Below are 20,230 nucleotides of genomic sequence, written 5' to 3' on the forward strand. Positions count from 1 at the left end.
TTATGGGAGATACTCAGATAGGAGTGTTGTTAGCTTGGTCCACCTTTGCTACGAGTTGCCCGGTGTTGTACTACCTTACCCCAGTCCTGAAGATAGTTTCAGATGCAAACTTTGTTTGCTCACACTTGGATAAAGGATTAAACTAAATTTATTATAGTCTAACAAGTGAAAAATAAATTTTCAATACAATAGTATGTTATCACAAGTTTACAATTTAGATTGAAACAGTGATAAATGAAACTGTATACCAAATTTAATATATTTATTAAAATTTGGTATATATATTCTTAATAGTTGCTGATTCTGTAGTATATGGCACAGCAACCTGGCTTTATGACTAATATGCTCTGACAACAAACCATTTTGTTTATATACACATTCCAGAGGTATCAGAAGTTTTGATAAATTTAAATTTTTTTCAAAAATTACTAGTTTTAGTGATAAATGGTAAATTGTGACAACAAAAACAATGTGGGAAGTCAGGAAAAATAGGAGAAGAAGGTTAGATGATGATAGAAGAATTGTCTCATCAAAATAAAGTTCTAGGATGAAGACAAGGAAGACAACTTTGAAAGTGTATATCATGTGGCAGAGGCAAGTAGGTCAAAATATTTAGTGTTGCTCTAGCCTGGAAACGTGAAGGTGGATAACATAATCAAATAGTACTACATGACAAAGTTAGATTACTAATTTCCCTCAAATTAATCTGTTAATTATCAGGACTAATATTATTGGTTTTCTAAGGTACATCTCACTGTATCAACCCACGTAAACTTAGGTCTTCCTCTGGGTCTTCTTCCTGCCATTCTGAAAATAATAATAATAATAATAAAAAGACCTGTTTTGCTAACCTTTCTTCTCCAATTCTGTTTAGGTGACCATACCACCTGAGATTAGCTCTGCTAACATTCCTGAATACTCATAACATCAAGTTATTTCTTAATATCCTCATTTTTAATATGATATTGCCATTGATGCAATCTGTTCATTATCCAATCTTTCTCAGAACCCTCATATCCATGGTCTCCAGTCTTTGATTAAGTGTTTTATTTCTAATCTAGCTCTGAGATCTATAAGTTAAATTGGTTTGAACACCGTCTTGTATACAGCTAATTTAGTGTTTTGACTAATTTTTCTTTTATCGATATAAATTTATTCATGTGACTTCTTACCATATTAGCTTTGCTAATTCTGTTGTCTATTTCCATATTTATTTGTTCTCTGATGATGATATAAATAGAATACAGGAAAACTTCACTTACGCAATTAATTAATCCATCAATTAATGCACACTAAGTGAAATCGCGTTAAGTGAATACAATAAACAATAGGAATAATTATAATTCATTCATCAGTTAGCATAAATTTGGAAAAAAATTACAGTATGAGCTATATTAAAGGATAAAATCATGAAAGTTAATAAAAATCAATTGCATAAATTTTCATTTATGTCTAAACATTTGATTGAGCTACATTTTTTTACAAAAAAAATTAAGTAAAGATGTTTGAATTGTGCTCGACTTTTTCATATCATGCAATTTGCGATAACTGGCAATTGCTTTATCAAGATTTCGGCAGACTTCAAAGCTTCATTCCATATCAGAATCGGCATTAAACAAAATTTCCTTAGCATACTCAATGTGACTGAAAACTAGCACAAGTTCTTTTGCAGGTTAGCTTGTTAGTTGTGACATTCTCTTCTTGTTTGCATGCTGTTCTTCTAGTTGAAGGAGATCATTCTCACTTAAATGTTCGGAATGGGAATTGAGCAAGTTTCTCATATCTTCATTATCCAGTTCATTAAATCGAAGTTGTTTTCCAGTTGTGCTAATTTCTGCAGTAATGTTAGCTCATGGATTTTATGCATGATAAGTTAACATAAGCTTGAGTTTAAAGTCACCTTTTGCACTGCCTCCTAATTTATTTTATTTATTCGTATGGAGTTCTTCCCCTTTTCTCCCCTGTCCCTATTGGAGCGAGTTGAGTCCCCTCATGTGGGGTTAAGTATTTATGGCTGTAGATCCATGTGTGTTCACAGAGCTGGTTTGCCTGCTTGCGGGATGAAAAACCCCAGATAAACTGGGGATAAAAACTGCTGTCCATGCCCAAGACCGGCTAACTTGGCTATTGTCTCCTAATAAAAGCATAAGATGATCTTTAGATACTTTGTATCCTGGATGAGATGCTTCAGTATTAGCTAGGAAAGTTTTTGTTGGCATGCGATTCCAAAAGAGACCAATTTTGTTGATGTTGAATATTTGCCGATCGTCATAATCACCTTCCTGAATTATCCCTTGCAATTCTTCAGGAAACTTAGCTGCAGAATCTTTATCAGCAGTAGCAGATTACCCGGTTATTTTTACATTATGCAGTCCAGTTCGATTTTTAAAGTGATCAAACCATCCTAAACTCGCAGTAAAGCTTTCACATTCCTCTTGAAATTTGGTCTCTTTCAATGAGGTAAAAATATTGATAACTTTGCCTGAATATTCCCTGTACTAAGAGGTATTCTTTTTTGTAAACATGTTTGAATGGTTATAATCCTCAATCTAGAGTGATGGAAGACGCTCCATCTCAATCATTAAATGGCTTCTATTTCAGGGATCTGCCTTCTTAAAGAAACAGTAGCAACTTTTCCTTGTTCTTTGTATTCTTTGCTCTTATTTAATATAGTCCGAACTGTATCCCAGGTTAGATCAGAAAGACTATCACAATCATTGTATTACTAGTGCCACTTTTATGTCTCTTAATGAATTCAAGCTTTTCCGCTCATTGCATATTGGTGACAAAAAATTTTGTAAAACATAAAATTTCGCATTAACGTAAAAAAATTGCTTTACCGATTAATCACGGTTTTCGTGTATAGCTTTGATATGGTTTTCTTTTCCACTAGAAGTCAGGCCAGTAGAATAACGCTTGATTAAATAATTGTCTCCATGGCATACTGTTTGAAATGTAATATATAGCTTGTCTCTGTATATATGTATATACTCCAGATGATGACCTTAATATGAAGGTCTAAATGTCAAGAAATAAAAGTAATTATTTCTAACAGGGTTGTAGTCTCCATAATTTGTCTGAAATGAATGCCGATCACCATGTAACACTAAAGGAAAGGATATTTTTCCATATTTAATTCTCTGTCTTTGCTAAAATTTGTGCCTAAATAGCTGAAATGTTTTATTCACTCTATAGGTTCTCCATTTAGGATGCAGTTGATGTTTTCAATGTTTCTGCCTCACAGCAGTTATTCAATTTAGTCAGGGAATCCTGCAGACTTCTAATGGATTTATTTAGGAGTATAACATCATCTGCATAAAGTAAAGAACATTTGGATGGATAACAAGGATATGTTTATGGTAGTTAACAACACTTATGGGGTGCTTAAGGGTCAAAGCTGTATAACTGAGAGGAGACCTCCACATAGCCGTTAAAGGAATGCGGAGAACCGACCAGGGCTTCTGACGTAATGTCCAATCCTCACCTTCTCGTGGTGCACCCTGTGGGGTATCTACTTTGATACTGAACGAACGAGGATGGGCTGGCAATTTGGGATTTAGCCGACCAAATTGTATTCTTATTGGTTAAACCAAAATAAAAAATGATGGTACAACATGACAAAATTTCATGCCGGCTGGGGCGTCGCCCGGTTAAACAAGGCCCCCGTTGTTTTCGCCAGGGAACCAGGGCGAACAGCGAAAAGTCAGCTGCTGGAACAAATCTGAAAACAAACCCCAACTCAACATCACCAGAGTTAAAGATCGGTACTATCAACGTAAGAAGCCTGAATGGCAAAGAAATGGAGCTAGCTGAGGAATTAGATAAGTACCAGATCGACATAATAGGGGTGACTGAAACAAAAAAGACCAAAACTGGTGAGATCTTTCTGAGCAATAAATACAAAATGTTATATTCAGGCAATAACAATCAAGGAAAAGAAGGAGTAGCCATAGTATTCAACACAAAATACGAGGCTAATCTTCTTGAATGGCAGTCAGTCTCAAGTAGAGTAATGTGGGCAAATATGAGAATGGGGAACTGGACAATGAGACTTATTTGTGCCTATGGTCCCACAGAAGGTTCTACTAAGGTAGAAGTGGAGGAATTTTTTGAGGCTTTAGAAAAAGCAACTGACACAATGAAAAAGGAAAAGTTGGTCCTTGTTGGGGATCTAAATAGTAGAGTAGGAAATGATTGTGAGACATACAAAAATATTTTGGGAAAATTTGGAGAAAAGAGCAAAGCTAATAATAATGGCAAATATCTGTTGGATTTCTGCTCAGGACATGGACTGGTTATTACTAACACCATGTTCCAACATAAAAATGTGCACAAATTCACATGGAGAGAAGAGGCTAGGAATAAGAAAAGTCTCATTGACTATGTTATTGTTGATAGTGATGTTTTCTCCCTGGTGCAGGACACCAGAGTGTACAGAGGATTTGAAATTGGAAGTGATCACTATTTAGTCTTGAGCAGGATAAAATTGAATTTCATATTGAAAAGAATAACATGTAAGAAAGTTTTAAAGCGAATAAAAGTTGAGCAGCTCTCAGATGTAAACTGTAGACTAAAATACAGAAATATTATTGAAAAGAAAATGAAAGAGTTTGAGAACAGGAATCAAACCTTGGAGATTCAGTGGCAATCTCTGAAGGAAACATTGGTTGATTCTGCCAGAGAGGCATGTGGTGAGGTTGTGTGCAAAGATAAAAAAATCAGAACTCCCTGGTGGACACAGGAAGTTAAAGAGGCAGTGAAGGAAAAGAAGAAAGCATATCAAAAGTTCCTGGCAAATAAGTCAGCTTTTACTCTTACAGAATACAGAGACAAATGTAAGAAAGCTAAACAGTGTGTAAAACTAGCTAAACAAAAGTCATGGGAGGACTTTGGCAAGAATATAGAAAATAAATATCAAGAAGGTGGCAAAATATTCTGGAGGTTGTTGAAGAAGCTTAGGAATGGAGGAAAGAGTGCTGTAAAAGGAATTAGAGATGATAAAGGTGAAATGAAAACAGGAGAAAAAGATATTCTTGAAGTATGGAGTAATTACTTTGAAAAACTGCTAAATGAAACAAGCAGTGATGACAGCACAGTGATAAAAAACACTGACCAGGCATGCAGTCAGGAATACATATCCATACTTGAAGTAGAAAAAGCCATCAAAGGCTTGAAATGTGGAAAGGCAGCAGGAGTAGATGATATTCGACCAGAAATGCTGAAGTATGGTGGTATAAGAGTCTTACAGTGGCTGCACTGCATAGTTCAGAAAGCCTGGACAGAGGGACGAATTCCCGATGATTGGAGTAGAGCTCTCATAGTACCCATATATAAAAAGGGAAATAAAACTGAATGTGAGAATTTCAGAGGTATTTCCCTACTGAGTGTTCCTGGCAAGATCTATGCAAGTATACTTGAGAAACGGTTGAGAAGAATTGTGGAAGAAAAGCTTGGTGAAGAACAAGCTGGATTCAGGCCAAATAGAGGCTGTCAGGATCAGATCTTCACTTTACGACAAATAGTTGAGAAAGCATGGGAATATAACAAAGATCTGTATTTAAGTTTTGTTGATTTGGAAAAGGCATATGACAAGGTGCCAAGAGAGAAGCTATTCAATACGCTGCAGTTATATGGTGTCAATGGGGCATTATATCAAGCAATACTTAGTCTTTATTTGAGTTGTGAGTCAGCAGTTAGAATTGAAGGAAGTACAGGAAGATGGTTTAACGTTAAATCTGGTGTGAGACAAGGATGTACATTATCCCCTCTGTTATTCATTATCTATATGGATCACATTATGAAGGAATGTGGTATTAAACCTGATATCAAAATTGGAGATGTTAATGTCAGCTCTTTGCTTTATGCGGATGATGTTATACTTCTAAATAAATCCGCTACAAGTCTGCAAGATTCTCTGACTAAATTGAATAGCTGTTGTAATAGATATGGTATGAAGGTCAGCAATAAAAAGACAAAGACAATGAAAATAGGCAGAATCATTGAAAATGTCAACTGTGTTGTGAATGGAGAACCTGTGGAACAAGTAAAACATTTCAGCTACTTAGGTACGATTTTTACTGAAGATGGTAAATTAAATATAGAAATAGACAACAGAATCAGCAAAGCTGGTATGGTGGGAAGTCAATTGAATAAATTCATATGGAATAAGAGAGAAATTAGTCGGAACACTAAATTAGCTGTATACAAGACAGTGTTCAAACCAGTTTTAACTTATGGATCTGAGAGCTGGGTCCGAAGTAAAACACTTGACCAAAGACTAGAGACCGCAGATATGAGAGTCCTGAGAAAGATTAGAGGCGTGAACAGATGGCATCAATGGCAATATCATATTAAAAATGAGGATATTAGGAAAGAACTTGACATTGTCAGCATCCAGGAATGCGTTAGCAGAGCTAATCTCAGATGGTATGGTCACTTAAATAGAATGGAAGAGGAAAGATTAGCAAAACAAGTGTTCTCTGCCAGGTTGGCAGGAAAACGACCCAGAGGAAGACCAAGATATAGGTGGATTGATACGGTACAAAGTGCCTTAGACGATAGAAATATAAGATCTGATAATGTTGGAGTGTTGACAAGTAACAGACTGATTTGGAGGAAAATTGTAGATAGGAAGTTAGTAATGATGTAATTTTTTCATGTAGTACTGTCATATCCTGTACACCCCTTGAGGGTACATGGCAGGAATTTGATGATGATGATGATGAACAACACTTATAAGGAAGCTACTATTAATGTTTCCACACTCATAGAAGAAATAGCAAAACTATTGTGACTTAATATAAGACTGCTTAAAATGACACAGTTATATATGAAGGAAAGCCAGGGATACTTTAGAATACTGCAAGGGCTCAACTGTCCCTTAGGACAGGTTGAGCCCTCGTAGTGAGGGATTAAGTACGTATTTCATGACTGTAAATCCATATGTGTGTTCATGGGTCGGTTTGCCTATTCTGAGGGAAGAAAAACCAGAGTTTCCGGGCAAAAAAACCCTCTAACTCTGTATGAGACCAGGCTAACTCACTTTTAGTCAAAAGAGACCAGATAAAGGTTCCTCACGTCATGGATGGGAATCAAATCCAGGTCTTTCTGACCAAAGAGTTTCATTTATACTGACTGAGCTACGGAGGCTATATTAGTGTTATAAGGTTTTATAACTGTCTCTAACGGCATCTTTGTAATTGAAAAACTAATAATTACAAAGCAGGAGATTTGCACCCATCCAGGTGGCCTAAAAGTCTACTGCATCATAAGCTGAAATTAGTGCACCCAACAGTTACACCAATGAAGTTCCTTTATCAATGTGTGTAATCAAATGTCTTTTAAGAAGGTATGCCTATAAATGGTAGCACCTAGAATAATTTTGTTTCAGAAAATGCATACAATAAATTTCTCATCAATTATTTTGTAGGAGGTTGTGAAGATGTTCTACTGTACAAAATGTTTGCTTTTGTTTTGCTGTGTAGTATGGTGGTGGTGGCAGGGGAATCTGTGTTAGTACAGTGTTTAAATGATTCATGTTTCATTAATGTAGATTGAAATACATTTAGTAAATTAAATATATCATCCAAAGGTAGACAATCTTAATTATTGGTTATTTATATAGCCTGAAACCAACAGTGTTTTCTCTTCTACATAAATTTGGTTTCTCTGAAAAGCACACAGTGACTTGACACATGCCTGTCCAATAAACATACAGAAAGCATGTAATGATCCATGCATCCTGCTCCATAGGTAGGTAAGTATGATGTAATGCAATTTATCTGGTTCCCAGTATTGAACATGCTTATGGAAAAGAGGAGTTTTTGCTCCTCTTAGCAGCGACTCTATACAAACAGTCTAATAACCTGCCAAAACACCAAATTTCTTCCAGTCTTTCTTTGAGTAATTCCCAATCCCAAATCTGATCTGGCCAATCACTAAATATTTGATTCTGTATAGAACGAAGTAATATCTTTTGTGAACTTAATTGATGGGTCATTAATTGGTAACTGATTAATGACCCATCTCTCAACACTTCACTCACTCAGTCTCTGCTGCTTTCATCTTCTAAAAATCTTCCACTGCCGCTGTTCACCCAAGCTAGAATCAATAATCCCTCCACTCTCTTCTAAATCTATTGAAATAGCAGCAGCAGCAGCAGCTATTCTTCAAAACTCCTTCATAGTTAAACTCTAAACTTGCAGAACATTTTTCTCGATTCCTTTTACTACTGTTACTACCCTCATAGTTCCCTAATGGATGATTTATGAGGGGGGGGGGTTGGAACTGAAAAGTTCTGATTAATATCTAGAACAAAAATGATATTAAAGCAACTGATATAGCCACAAGAAAGAACATACCCCTAACTATAGTTATGTCATCTGAATTTGCAATGTTAAATGCATTTTGAATGTCTTCATAAAAGTGTTCTACATCTTCATCTGGGTAATCAGAAGTAAGTGCATATATTTGGACCTCTGCTGCTTTCACCTTCTAAAAAAAACTTCCACTGCCGCTGTTCACCTGAGCTAGAATCAATAATTCCCCCACTCTCTTCTAAATCTATTGAAACATCTGCAGCAGCAGCTATTCATTCAAAACTCCTTCATAGTTAAACTCTAAACTTGCAGAACATTTTTCTCAATTTCTTTTACTACTGTTACTACTCTCATAGTTCCCTAATGGATGATCTACGAGGGGGGAACTGAAAAGTTCTGATTAACATCTAGAACAAAAATGATGTTAAAGCAACTGATATAGCCACAAGAAAGAACATCCAAAGATATAAGAATATAAGTTACCTTCATAACTCTGTAACTAGTAAGCTTTTGTGGTTATATCAGTTACTTTAATATCATCTTTGAATACAAACATATTCAAATATGAATAAGTTCTTCTTTCTCCTCCTTTTTATCTATGGTACAAATGTACTATAAGTTAATCAACCATCTGCATGTGGAAACATCTTCCCAACACTTAGCCAGTTCTCCTTTCAAGCTGAGACCTCCAGGGAGTCAAGGACTCATCATATATAACCAACCATTATACCTTCCCTTAAATTCATTCACACTAGATGAACCCACTACTCCAAGAAGCAAACTATTCCATTCACCCACTCTCTGTTGGAGAAAAACCTAGCTCTTATCCCTTTCTTAACCACGAACAAACTTAACTTCCATGGATGTCCTGTGTTCTCTCCCTCACCTTCCATATAATGAAAATTTTCATCAGACGATATCCTAATAACACCCATTCAGAATTTTATAGGACTTGATCATATCACTTCTGTCTGCATACGCTCAATCTGTCCTCATAATATAAATTTCATAATCCCAATATAATCTTTGTAATACTTCTTTGTACCTTTTCCACAGTTTCTTTATCCCCTTGGAATCCAAGAGACCAAATCTATTCAGGTGTAGTCTTATCAAGGCCTCATAAAGAAGCAAAATGACTTCCTTATCCTTACATGTCAAGGTTCATTTCAACATCACAATTATTCTCTTAGTTGTATTTGCAATTTTTGCTCTGTGACCTTTGAACTTCAAATCTACCATAATGCCAAGATCCCTAGCATCACCAGTCTTGTAGCATAACAATGCTAATATAATATGCCAACGTGCACAATTCTGCACTTACTAAACATTGAACTGATAGTCATTTTCCCAAATTTCCAGCCTATTCAAATCATTCTCTAAGTGTAGGATATCAGTAGCATCCCTGATTGCTCTGCCTATCTTTGCATCATCAGCAAACAATTGAACATCTCCTGTTAGATCCTTCCTAATGGCATTAACACATAGATTTAACATTACTTGTCATTTTAAATCTGGCAGGTTCACACCTACCATATACCACTTTTTGATACTGTCTGTCAACCATCCATTTATCCAACTTAAGAATTTATATTCCAAATACATATTCTTTATGAATAGCCTTTCTTTTGCTATCCGATCAAATACCTTAACAAAATCCAACAGTATCATAGATATCATAATATTATATGAGTAAATTGCTACAACATCACCTCCCTTTAGTAAACTTATACAGTTTCCTTGCAGAGTATAACTTGTCTACCCAATTCTGTATGCGATTTCCAACTAACTTTTCTAAAATCTTACGCCCACACCCGTGATACTGATAGGTCAGCAGTAAGACACGTGTTTGCACGATCCTTGTACAATGGAACCATCATACATTCTTTCCATTCCTGTGGTATCTTTTCTCTGAGACTTAAGTTACACAAATATGTCAAAGGCCTAACCAATTTGGATGAACATTCCTTTAGCATAGATACTGATATTTCATTTGTCCCTATTACCTAATTCTTAGCCAGGTTATGCAACAGCTCTTCAACCTTATACTCATGTGCCTCTATTTCTTCATCCAAGGAGTAATATCACTGAGCACCACGTTACACATACACACCAAAGAGAGCACTCATTAATTGCACAATCTCATTGGCTTCTGACATTACAGTACCATCTGCATTCAGTAAAGTTATTTTTTCACTTTCATTCTTTCTTTTACGTGCAGTATAATGATAAAATTCTTTTGCATTACTTTTAGCCTGCATAGCCGATTTCTTTTCATACTCTGAGTTAGCCTTCCATATAATAATTCATACTTACTTTTCTGGCCTATGCTTTATATATTCTGTAACTCCTATCATTCTTATTCTCGCGATATGCCTTCCACACCATCTTCTTCTTGTGTCTTGCTTAATAAAGTTGATAATCCATTTCCCTCTTATCCTGTTTCTTCATCTAGGGATACATTCAGATATCACCTCATTTAAGCACTTTTTCAAAGATTCCCATGCATTGCTAATATCTTTCTCATTCAGTAACTAATACCATAGAATCAATGATAGTATTCTCATGAGTTGGTAATAATTTCCAGCTTTGCATATCAGCATGTACTCTGTCCTAATGGGAACATCTATATAATTAGCTACTTCTCAGGAAAGAATAGCATGATCACTGTTACCAACTGGTGACAAATTAGCCATATGCTTAACTGAGACCCCCTTCTGATGCTGTGATCTAACATTCTTTGACTTGACTTTTATTATTATTTCAGGCAATTCCAAGCAGTCAAGGGGAGGCCCTGACATCATGTCAAGAACAACTATTCGACATTCACATAGTATCTATCATACTTCACCTTGAACTCATTCACAGTCATAGCACCCACAACAGACTCTGGCAGCTTATTCCACTCATTCACCACTCTCCAAGTAAAAAACCTAGCTCTAACACCTCTGCTAACCACATTCTTGCCCAGCTTCCATGTATGGCCCCTAGTCCTCCCACCACCAGTCCTATTCTCAAAAATATCTTCTGGATTAATCTTATAGAAACCCTTCAGTAATTTGAATGTTTCAATCATATCACCCCTTTTCTGCCTATCAACCAATTTTTGCAACCCACAAATCTTCAACCTGTTCTCATAAGGTTCATTCCACAGACCTGCTATTATCTTGGTCACTCATCTCTGGATCCTCTCCACCTCCTCCCCATCAAGAAGAAACCCTGGTGCCCATATCTGGGCACAGTAGTCTAGATGGGGTCTTATCAAGGCTCGGTATAGAGGAACAATAACTTGTTTGTCTCTGCTTGTTAAAGTATTTTTCAGCAACCAAGTGATTTGATGAGTTGATTTAGCCACTTTTGCAATGTGCCCCCCCCCCCCCAAACTTCAACTCCCTATCCACCAACACTCCCAAATCCCTGGCCTCATCAATCTCCTGGAGTACGGTTCCACCAATGTGATATACTGCTGCTAATATTTTCACTCCAAAATGCATAACCTTACACTCTGCCACATTAAATTGACATCTATTTTCCCTAGCCCAGTCCTCCAAACTATCCAAATCATCCTGCAAAATTTTGACATCCTGTGCACTCACAATGCTCTACCCAACTTTGCATCATCAGCAAACAAGTGAACACTTCTTCTAAGATCCTTTCCTATATCGTTAATGAACAAATTGAAAAGTAGTGGTCCAAGAATAGAACCCTGTGGCACACCACTAGTCACATGCAGTCTTTTGGACTCCTCCTGAATAAACCACTCTCTGGTATCTCTCCATAAACCGCCCTCCTATCCATCTCACCGACCCTATATCCATCCCCATCTGCTCCAGTTTACTGATTAGAGTTCCATGTGGTATCCTGTCAAAGACCTTGGCAAAACTTTGAGTTCCTTCTTTCATATGCTGCTTGAGAAAGTTGTCTCACAAGAATTCATAAATTCCGTTTCGTTCTTATCATGAAATTTCTCTTCTATCAATCAATGTTTGGATAATTAAAGTAACCCATAATGAACACTCATTTATTTAGTATCCATCAGGATAATTTGGTGATGCATTTCCTCTTTCCCCAGCAAGGTCTGCTGGGGGAAGAGGAAATGCATCTACAGACCTGCCATTTCATCAGCAGACCTGCTGATGAAATGGCAGGTCTGTAGCAATGCTTCAACATATATTTCATTCTGTTTGCCTCCACTTCACACCAGATAGCCTCGCACTCACTGCTACAAAAGACATTATTATCATTATTGCAATTAAAGATGACAAGAAATTATATTATTGGTTTCATCCTTTATCCAAGTGTAAGAACAAAGTTTGCACGTGAAGTAACTTCATGACAGGGCAGCTCATATATATAGAGGCTAATGACTTCACATCAATTGCTTTAGTATCCCATAACAAAGCATCACAGGAAGGGCCACTACCCAGACCAGTTTCAACCTTTATTGAGGTCTTATTACTGGGAGCCAGACCCAGAAGTGATACCAAGGTTGAAGTAGTGTAGAAGTCATATTTCCATATACAAAGTTTGCTTATACTTGGATAAAGGATGAAATCAAGAATATAATTTCTTGGCATCTTTAATTTAACCAAGTACAAAAACTTTCAATATATCTATCTCTAATCCAGAATATTTAAATAATAAAGTATGGCACCTTTTAGCTACTACTATATGGAAATATGACTTCTGCGTTACTACCATGACTAGTTTGCATTATTCCTCTGAGTCTTTATAATAATGCAAGTGGCTGCTCTTAGACATTCATTCACAGTCCACCTAGATAACCAGTGAACTAACTTCTCTTCTATCTGTCCTCCAGAATATTTCTTGCACATTGTTCATGACCAGTACAAATTGCAAGCAAGAAGGACTACTATTATGGTAAGAAAAGTCAAATCAGATTATGAGAGAAATTAGCTAAGCAGGCTAAAGTAAATCCAGATAATTTTCATTATGTAGCAAGTAACAGGAAGAATGACCATAATCAATGCTGATGGTAAGAAGGGGACAGAAGCAAAATAAATAGTTAAGTAGCTGACTGATCACTTTGCAAAGGCATATCATTCAGGTGAAGATTCTGCAATTGTTAAAGTGACAGAGACTCATGTTAGAACTGAGATACATGAACAGGAGGTGTATAGCATGCTGAAAAAAACCAATTCGAATATAGCAGTGGGACAGATTGGCATGTCGGCCTGTGTACTATGCAAATATACAAAAAACAGGCAGTGCCTCTGATGAATTTGTTCAATCTAAGTCTCAGCTCTGGTAAGGTTCCAAGGTAGTGGAAAAAGGATAAGATATTTCCACCACATAAAGGTGGCTCCAAGACAAAAATAGCAAATTACAGACCAATTAACATCTCAGTAGTGGTGGTTAAAGTATTAAAAAAGCTGATTAAAAATAAAATCCAACAGTGGGTAGTGAAAAATACAATACTCAATGGTGAGCAGCATGGATTCGTAAAAAGGTAGGTCCTGCTTTAGGTACTCCACTAGTTGTCCTCATTCTCCTAAATTCCACTCCACCATCTACTACTACTCTCTCTCTCTCTCTCTCTGGTATCTGACAGTAAATTTTATAATAAAATGACAGCAGAATTAGATAAGGGAAATGGTTACACCATTATACTGCTGGACTTTGCAAAGGCATTTGACATACCACATGAGGAACTATTACAAAAAATGGAACAAATGGGAATAGGTATGAAGCTGATAGCATGAATAGGGAGGGCAGCTGACAGACCAGAGAGAGAGGAGTAGATGATGGAGTGGAATCTAGGAGAGCTTTCATTCCACCACAAGGTCTGTACTAGGGTCACTGCTCTTTAAATTGTATATCAATGATATAAGGAAAGATTTAAGGAGAGGATATGCAGTTGTCTGCTGATGATGCAAAATTGGGGAGGGCAATAGTTGATAAAAGTGGATATCCTGCAGAATGATTTATATAAATTGGCATGGTAGGCAAAGGATAATGATTATCAATTTAATGTTGCAAAATGTACGGTTATGCACTTCAGGTGGAAAAGGTTACATACTGTGTATCACATTGACAGTACTGGAATGCAAGAAATTAATGAGGCTAGGGGCTTGGGGATAATGGTGGACAAAGAGTTGAAGTTCAGAGGGTATACTGCAAAAGTTGGTAGCTAAAAGGATTACTGGATGCTGAAAAGCACACTAACAAGTAAAGATAAGGAGGTTAATCCTCTTTATAAGGCTATGATTTGGCTGCATCTTAAATACTGTGCCCAGATTTTGCCACTTGGGTTTTCTCTGGGATCAGGAGGTGGTGGAGAGGATCCAGAGACAATCAACCAAGCTGTTGAGAGGTCTGCAGAATGCTCCCTATGAGATTAGGAACAACATTTCCTATCCTCATAGGGAGACACGTAGACATTTGTAAGTTTATAAAGGGGTTCTATAAGATTGGCACAAATTTTTCAATACATGACAAAGAGAAATAGAGATAACCCCTGGAAGGTGCATGAAAGTGTGGCTAGTAAGGGTGTGTGTGAACTAGATTTTTTACTTGCAGAGTGGTGAGAGGGTGAAATGGATTGCCAGAATTAATTGTGAGCATTCTGACAGTTAACGAGTTTAAGGAGAGGTATGATAGGTACTGTGTATATAAAGGTTAGTGTAGGTCTCCCATGATGAGTCTTCTGACACCATGGAGACATCCAAATAATAATAAGTTCCAGTTCATCTACCTTCACAAAGGGGAGGCAGATGAACTGGAACTAAACTCCTCAAAAATAAATATTAACAGGATCCTTCTGTCCTTTAAAAACCTCTTAGTCATGCAGACAGTATTAGCCTACTATAGGTACTGCCAATTCTAATGTATGGAATTAATATAAATAAAATATACATTGGAGCATTCGAAAGTAATATCTGTATAAAATAGTCATGCTGTCCCGACGAAGAGGACATGAACAGGGCATGCTGCATGAACAACATGCTGTCCACAGTCAACAGGATTTGTGATTAAAGGAGTTTTTAAGCTAAAACTTCACGAGAATTATAAAAAAAACTACATTACCTTTGATTTACTACTCTCATTTCCTTGAAGACTAATCAAAATTTGCTGTTCTATAGCAGAGATCCAGGCCTCACGATCCTGAAAAATAATGTTTTATGTCAGATAATATTATTATTATCGCAACCTACAAAGAGTAGATTGCGATGTAGTCATTATGGAAGGCCTATGCTATTCATGCACACCAGTCAACTCACCTTAATTTCATTCACAAACAATGCACTTATCATTTACACCAGAAGCCATTCAAATTCACTCCCTGCCCATTCACTACTTCCATCCTATAAAAATTTTTTATCAAATTGTATCATCCAGTATATTACCTTTTCTACTTTGACAGCATTTATTTTCCAGATTGGGAAACTCCAAGCAATCATTAATGAAAGACCCACCCACCAGTCAAAATCTCCTTAAGTTTATTCACAAACAAAGTTTGATTCCCTGTTCATCTGAAGCAGTCTGGTGTGAGATCAAGGCCAGTAAGACAAAATATACAGTTGGTTATTGCTTATAGGCCAGGAAAGTCCACGGATGATCTGGAAGACTTACATCGGCTAATTAGTACAAGTACAGGTTAAGTGATTATTATAAGGGACTCGACTGGGAGGAAGGATCACGTGGCAGGAAGAAAATGGAATTCATACACTTACTAAGATATAATTCCTTGAGGCAGCATGTGATGGAAGGGACTAGGGGTGTGAGAGTATTGAACCTGGTCATAGGATCAGAAGAGTTATCCATAACCAAGATGACCACATTGCCACTGATTGGTGAAAGTGACCATGCGTTTTTGATTTGGGAGATTGTACAGCATGAGGAATATTCTGTCAAGAGGTGTGTGTGTGTGTGTGTGTGGAACTATAAGGCAGGGAATTATGATCAGCTTAGGAGGAAGCTTGAACCTGTGCCATGGCATAAAACTCTGAAGAGTAAGGTTGTTAGAAGTGCATGGGAGATAGTTAAGGGTCATCTATGTGGAACTATATATATAGATATATATATATATATACTGGTCATAGGATCAGAAGAGTTATCCATAACCAAGATGACCACATTGCCACTGATTGGTGAAAGTGACCATGCGTTTTTGATTTGGGAGATTGTACAGCATGAGGAATATTCTGTCAAGAGATGTGTGTGGAACTATAAGGCAGGGAATTATGATCAGCTTAGGAGGAAGCTTGAACCTGTGCCATGGCATAAAACTCCAAAGAGTAAGGTTGTTAGAAGTGAATGGGAGATAGTTAAGGGTCATCTATATATATGTGGAACTACAAGGTAGGGCATTATGATCAACTTAGGAGGAAGTTTGAATCTGTGCCATGGCATAAAACTCTGCATAGTAAGGATGTAAGAAATGCATGGCAGATAGTTAAGGATCATCTAGAGGAAGCAATATTAAATTGTATACCTAAGGTAAGGAGGGGTTAATCAGATAGGAGTTAGAGGAATGACTAATATCATTAAGCATGAAATACAGAAGAAAAAGAAGAAGAAATACTGTGGATTTCTTCTTCTTCTTCAAAAGATGGTATATAAGGAGAAAGGTGACCAGCATGGCAAGGAAGGCAAAATCAGATTACGAGAAGAATCTAGCCGAGTAAGCCAAAGAAAATCCAAAGAGTTCTTTTGTTACGTGGCAAGTAAGAGGAAGAATGAAAATGGAAGATTAATCTTAATGAGTGATGATGGTCATGAGGTGATAGAAGCAGATAAAATAGCTGAGTTACTGAGTGACCACTTTGCAAGGGCATATCATCCAAGTGAGGTTACTGCTTTAACTTATGAAAGACACTAATGTGGGGACAGAGATGGATGAATTGGAGGTTCTCAGGATATTATAGAATTTCAATGCAAATACAACTGTTGGGATTAGATGGGATATCAACTCAGATTTTGCAAGAATGTGCAAGAAAATTGCCAGTGCCTTTGACTAGACTCTTAGTCTCAGCTCTGGTAGAGTTCCAAGGGAGTGGAAAGAGGGCAAAATAATTCCCTTGCATAAGGGAGGTTCTAAGACTGCAATAGCAAATTACAGACCAATCAGTATCTGAGGCATGGTAGTAAAAGTACTAGAAAAATTTGTCAAAAAGAGAATTCAAGAATGGATGGATAAAGATATGATACTATATGAAGGGCAACATGGCTTGGTGAAGGGTAAGCCATGCCTTAGTAATTTACTAACTTTTGATAATAGAATGATAGCTAAGTTAGATAAAGGAAATGGCTATACGATGATTCTGCTGGATTCTGCAAAGACATTTTACAGAATACCACATGGAACTGTTATGCAAATTAGAATGAATGGGGATAGATATAACACTGGTTAGGTGGATTAGAGGGTGGCTGCTGGACAGATATCAAAAAAGTGGTATATGGAAAGGTAGAATCAAGACTACAACAGGTGACTAGTGGTGTGCTGCAAGATTCAGTGCTGGGACCACTAGTGTTTAATTTGTACATAAATGATATAGGAAATAACCTGAAAGGAAACATTTAGTTGTTCTGCTGATGATGTGAAATCATCAGCAGATAACTGAATAGTTAATCAGGGTGATGGAGAGAGCTTGCAAGACAATTTAAATAGGCTGTCAGTATGGGTGAAAGATAATGGGTATCAGTTTATTGTTGAGAAATACAAAGTCATGCATTTTGGGATAAACAGATTACAAGCCATGTATCACATTGATGGCATTGTACTCCAGGAAATAGATGAAGCTAGAGATTTAGGGGTGGTGGTAGACAGAGTTAAAGTTAAGAGAACATACTGCTTAAGGTAGCCTATAAGATTACTTGGCTATTGAAGAACACTTTAACAAGTAGATAAGGAAGTTGTTATTCCTCTTTATAAGGCCTCGATACACCCACACCTGAATTACTGGCCTCAGATCTGGTCTCCTGGGTTGCTTGGAGATGAGGAAGCAGTTGAGAAGATTCAGAGGTGAGTGACCAAGATGGTAAGTGATCTATGAAATGTTCCCTATGAGAACAGATTGAGAGTTTACAAATTGCAGAAGTTGGTTGATAGGAGAAAAGGAGGGGATATGATAGAAACATTTAAGTTGCTTAAAGGAATTTATAGGATTCATGCAGGGGAGATATTTCAAAACTTTGCTAGAGAGGGCCAGAACATGGGGTCATCCCTGGAAGTTGAATAAAGACAGTGGTTAGTAGGGGTGTGAGGACTAGATTTTTTGCGTGGAGAGTTATGAATGAGTGGAATGGGTTGCCAGAAGTTGGTTGTGAGTGCTTTGTCTGTTAATGGGTTGAAATAGAGGTACGATAAACTTCAGAATCCACGGAGGTGCTCATATAATAATAATCAATTTAATTTATCCTTATACCCAAATTTCCAGAAGTAATTTCATCTTGGTTACTCATTTCTGTACCCTCTCCACTATTCTCTCATTCCCCCAGAATCCTGGACACAAGATCAAATCGAAGTAGTATGCAGTTATAACAAGATCTTATAAAGAGTACAGGATTTCCTGAATCATACACTTAATTTACTACATTGACTGGCTGAGTGGAATGGCATCTTCATTCACTAATCAACAGTCTGCAGCTTTCAATCCCACTCTAACATGGATGCTGGCGAAAGTCCTGAGCAAGAGATGATTTTTGTCATTTAGTGTGACTACCACTCTGTTTACTGAAGGCTTGAAGTGGTTTTTCAGATCTCTAATATTAAAGATAAATTCTTATATCAATCCTCCCTCCTCTTCATACAAGCATAGCAAAACCTATAGCATGACGTCTATGTATGGAGAAAATGCCACTGCATACTAAAAATCAGTGTATTTGTGGTTTGTTTTTTCAAAAATATGTTGATATAATACAGTAATTCATCTAATGTCTAAAAGAAAAAGCTAAAAAAATTGTTAAAGATATTAAACTATCCCAAGGGATCGTATGGTACCTTCACACTGATGAAGATGACATAACAATTATGTCAAGTTTACTTATATGTGACACATATGCAAGTACTTTCAGGATGCAGAGAGTTTGCAAACTATAAATTTCTTTATAAAAATTGTATTTTGATACTGAATGTTATGTCATTTCCTTCTGCCTGTAAAAATATGCCCAACTCTAACATAGGAAAAACACAGTTTACACACATAAAATTAAATTATGACCTAGATCTACCTAGACAGTGCGTTGACACCACGATGATGAGAAGAGGATAAAAAAAATCTTATTTTACTTTTTCTTCAAAATTATATTAGGTATTTAAATGCTTAATTTTTTTTTTTTCCTGAAACTGCTGAAAGTAACATCGGAAGTAAGACTAAGTGGACTAAGATTTTTATTAATTTTTTTCTTTAAAATATTTGGTTAATTTGTGGAATTATAAATTAATTGGTAAGAAATTATTTTAACAGAGAATTTGGTTTAAGAACATGATTTTGAAACATCATGTCGTCAAACATTAAATGCTGCAAAATTTATGAACTATCCACTTACAGAGTAAATTTAAACCATTTAGCAAAATACTTGATTAAAAAAAAAAGTAGAACTCAGCTAGCAAACAAATCATTTCATTTTACAACGATTGTATACACCTACACAATCAGCTATGAATGATTTGATCTGAAAATCAGTACTGAAATTATTAGATTATATCACCTAATAAATTAAATATACAGTAAATCAGGAGATGAAATACTCCATGAATATTAACAATTAACACAATTCATAGCTCAATGAATTATGCTTAATTTATCAATATTAGTTATATTCTGATCAGACATCACATCCAGGTTAAAAAAAAATGGCATGAAACTATTAAACTGTAAAATAAATCAAGAACAGAATTTATTAGTTATTTTAATAACTTTTTAACACTATGGAAATTTAAATTTTTTAAA

General features: G+C 36.4%; 1 protein-coding gene across 3 annotated transcripts in view; it reads right to left on the bottom strand.

Annotated features, from left to right (window-relative positions):
* Nucleotides 1-20,230, bottom strand: part of LOC150098898 (centaurin-gamma-1A-like) — a 273,420-nt gene that overhangs the window by 76,764 nt on the left and 176,426 nt on the right. For all 3 annotated transcript variants that reach the window (XM_090404607.1, XM_090404608.1, XM_090404609.1), the window contains exon 14: nucleotides 15,363-15,440. In XM_090404607.1, the coding sequence (XP_090260733.1) occupies nucleotides 15,363-15,440 (78 nt within the window). The remainder of the gene's footprint in view (nucleotides 1-15,362; nucleotides 15,441-20,230) is intronic.

The sequence above is a fragment of the Typopeltis vanoorti genome, chromosome 15 (assembly GCF_054136105.1).
Source record: "Typopeltis vanoorti isolate ZY-2024b chromosome 15, IOZ_Tvanoo_1.0, whole genome shotgun sequence".
NCBI classification, from domain to species: Eukaryota; Metazoa; Arthropoda; class Arachnida; order Uropygi; family Thelyphonidae; genus Typopeltis; species Typopeltis vanoorti.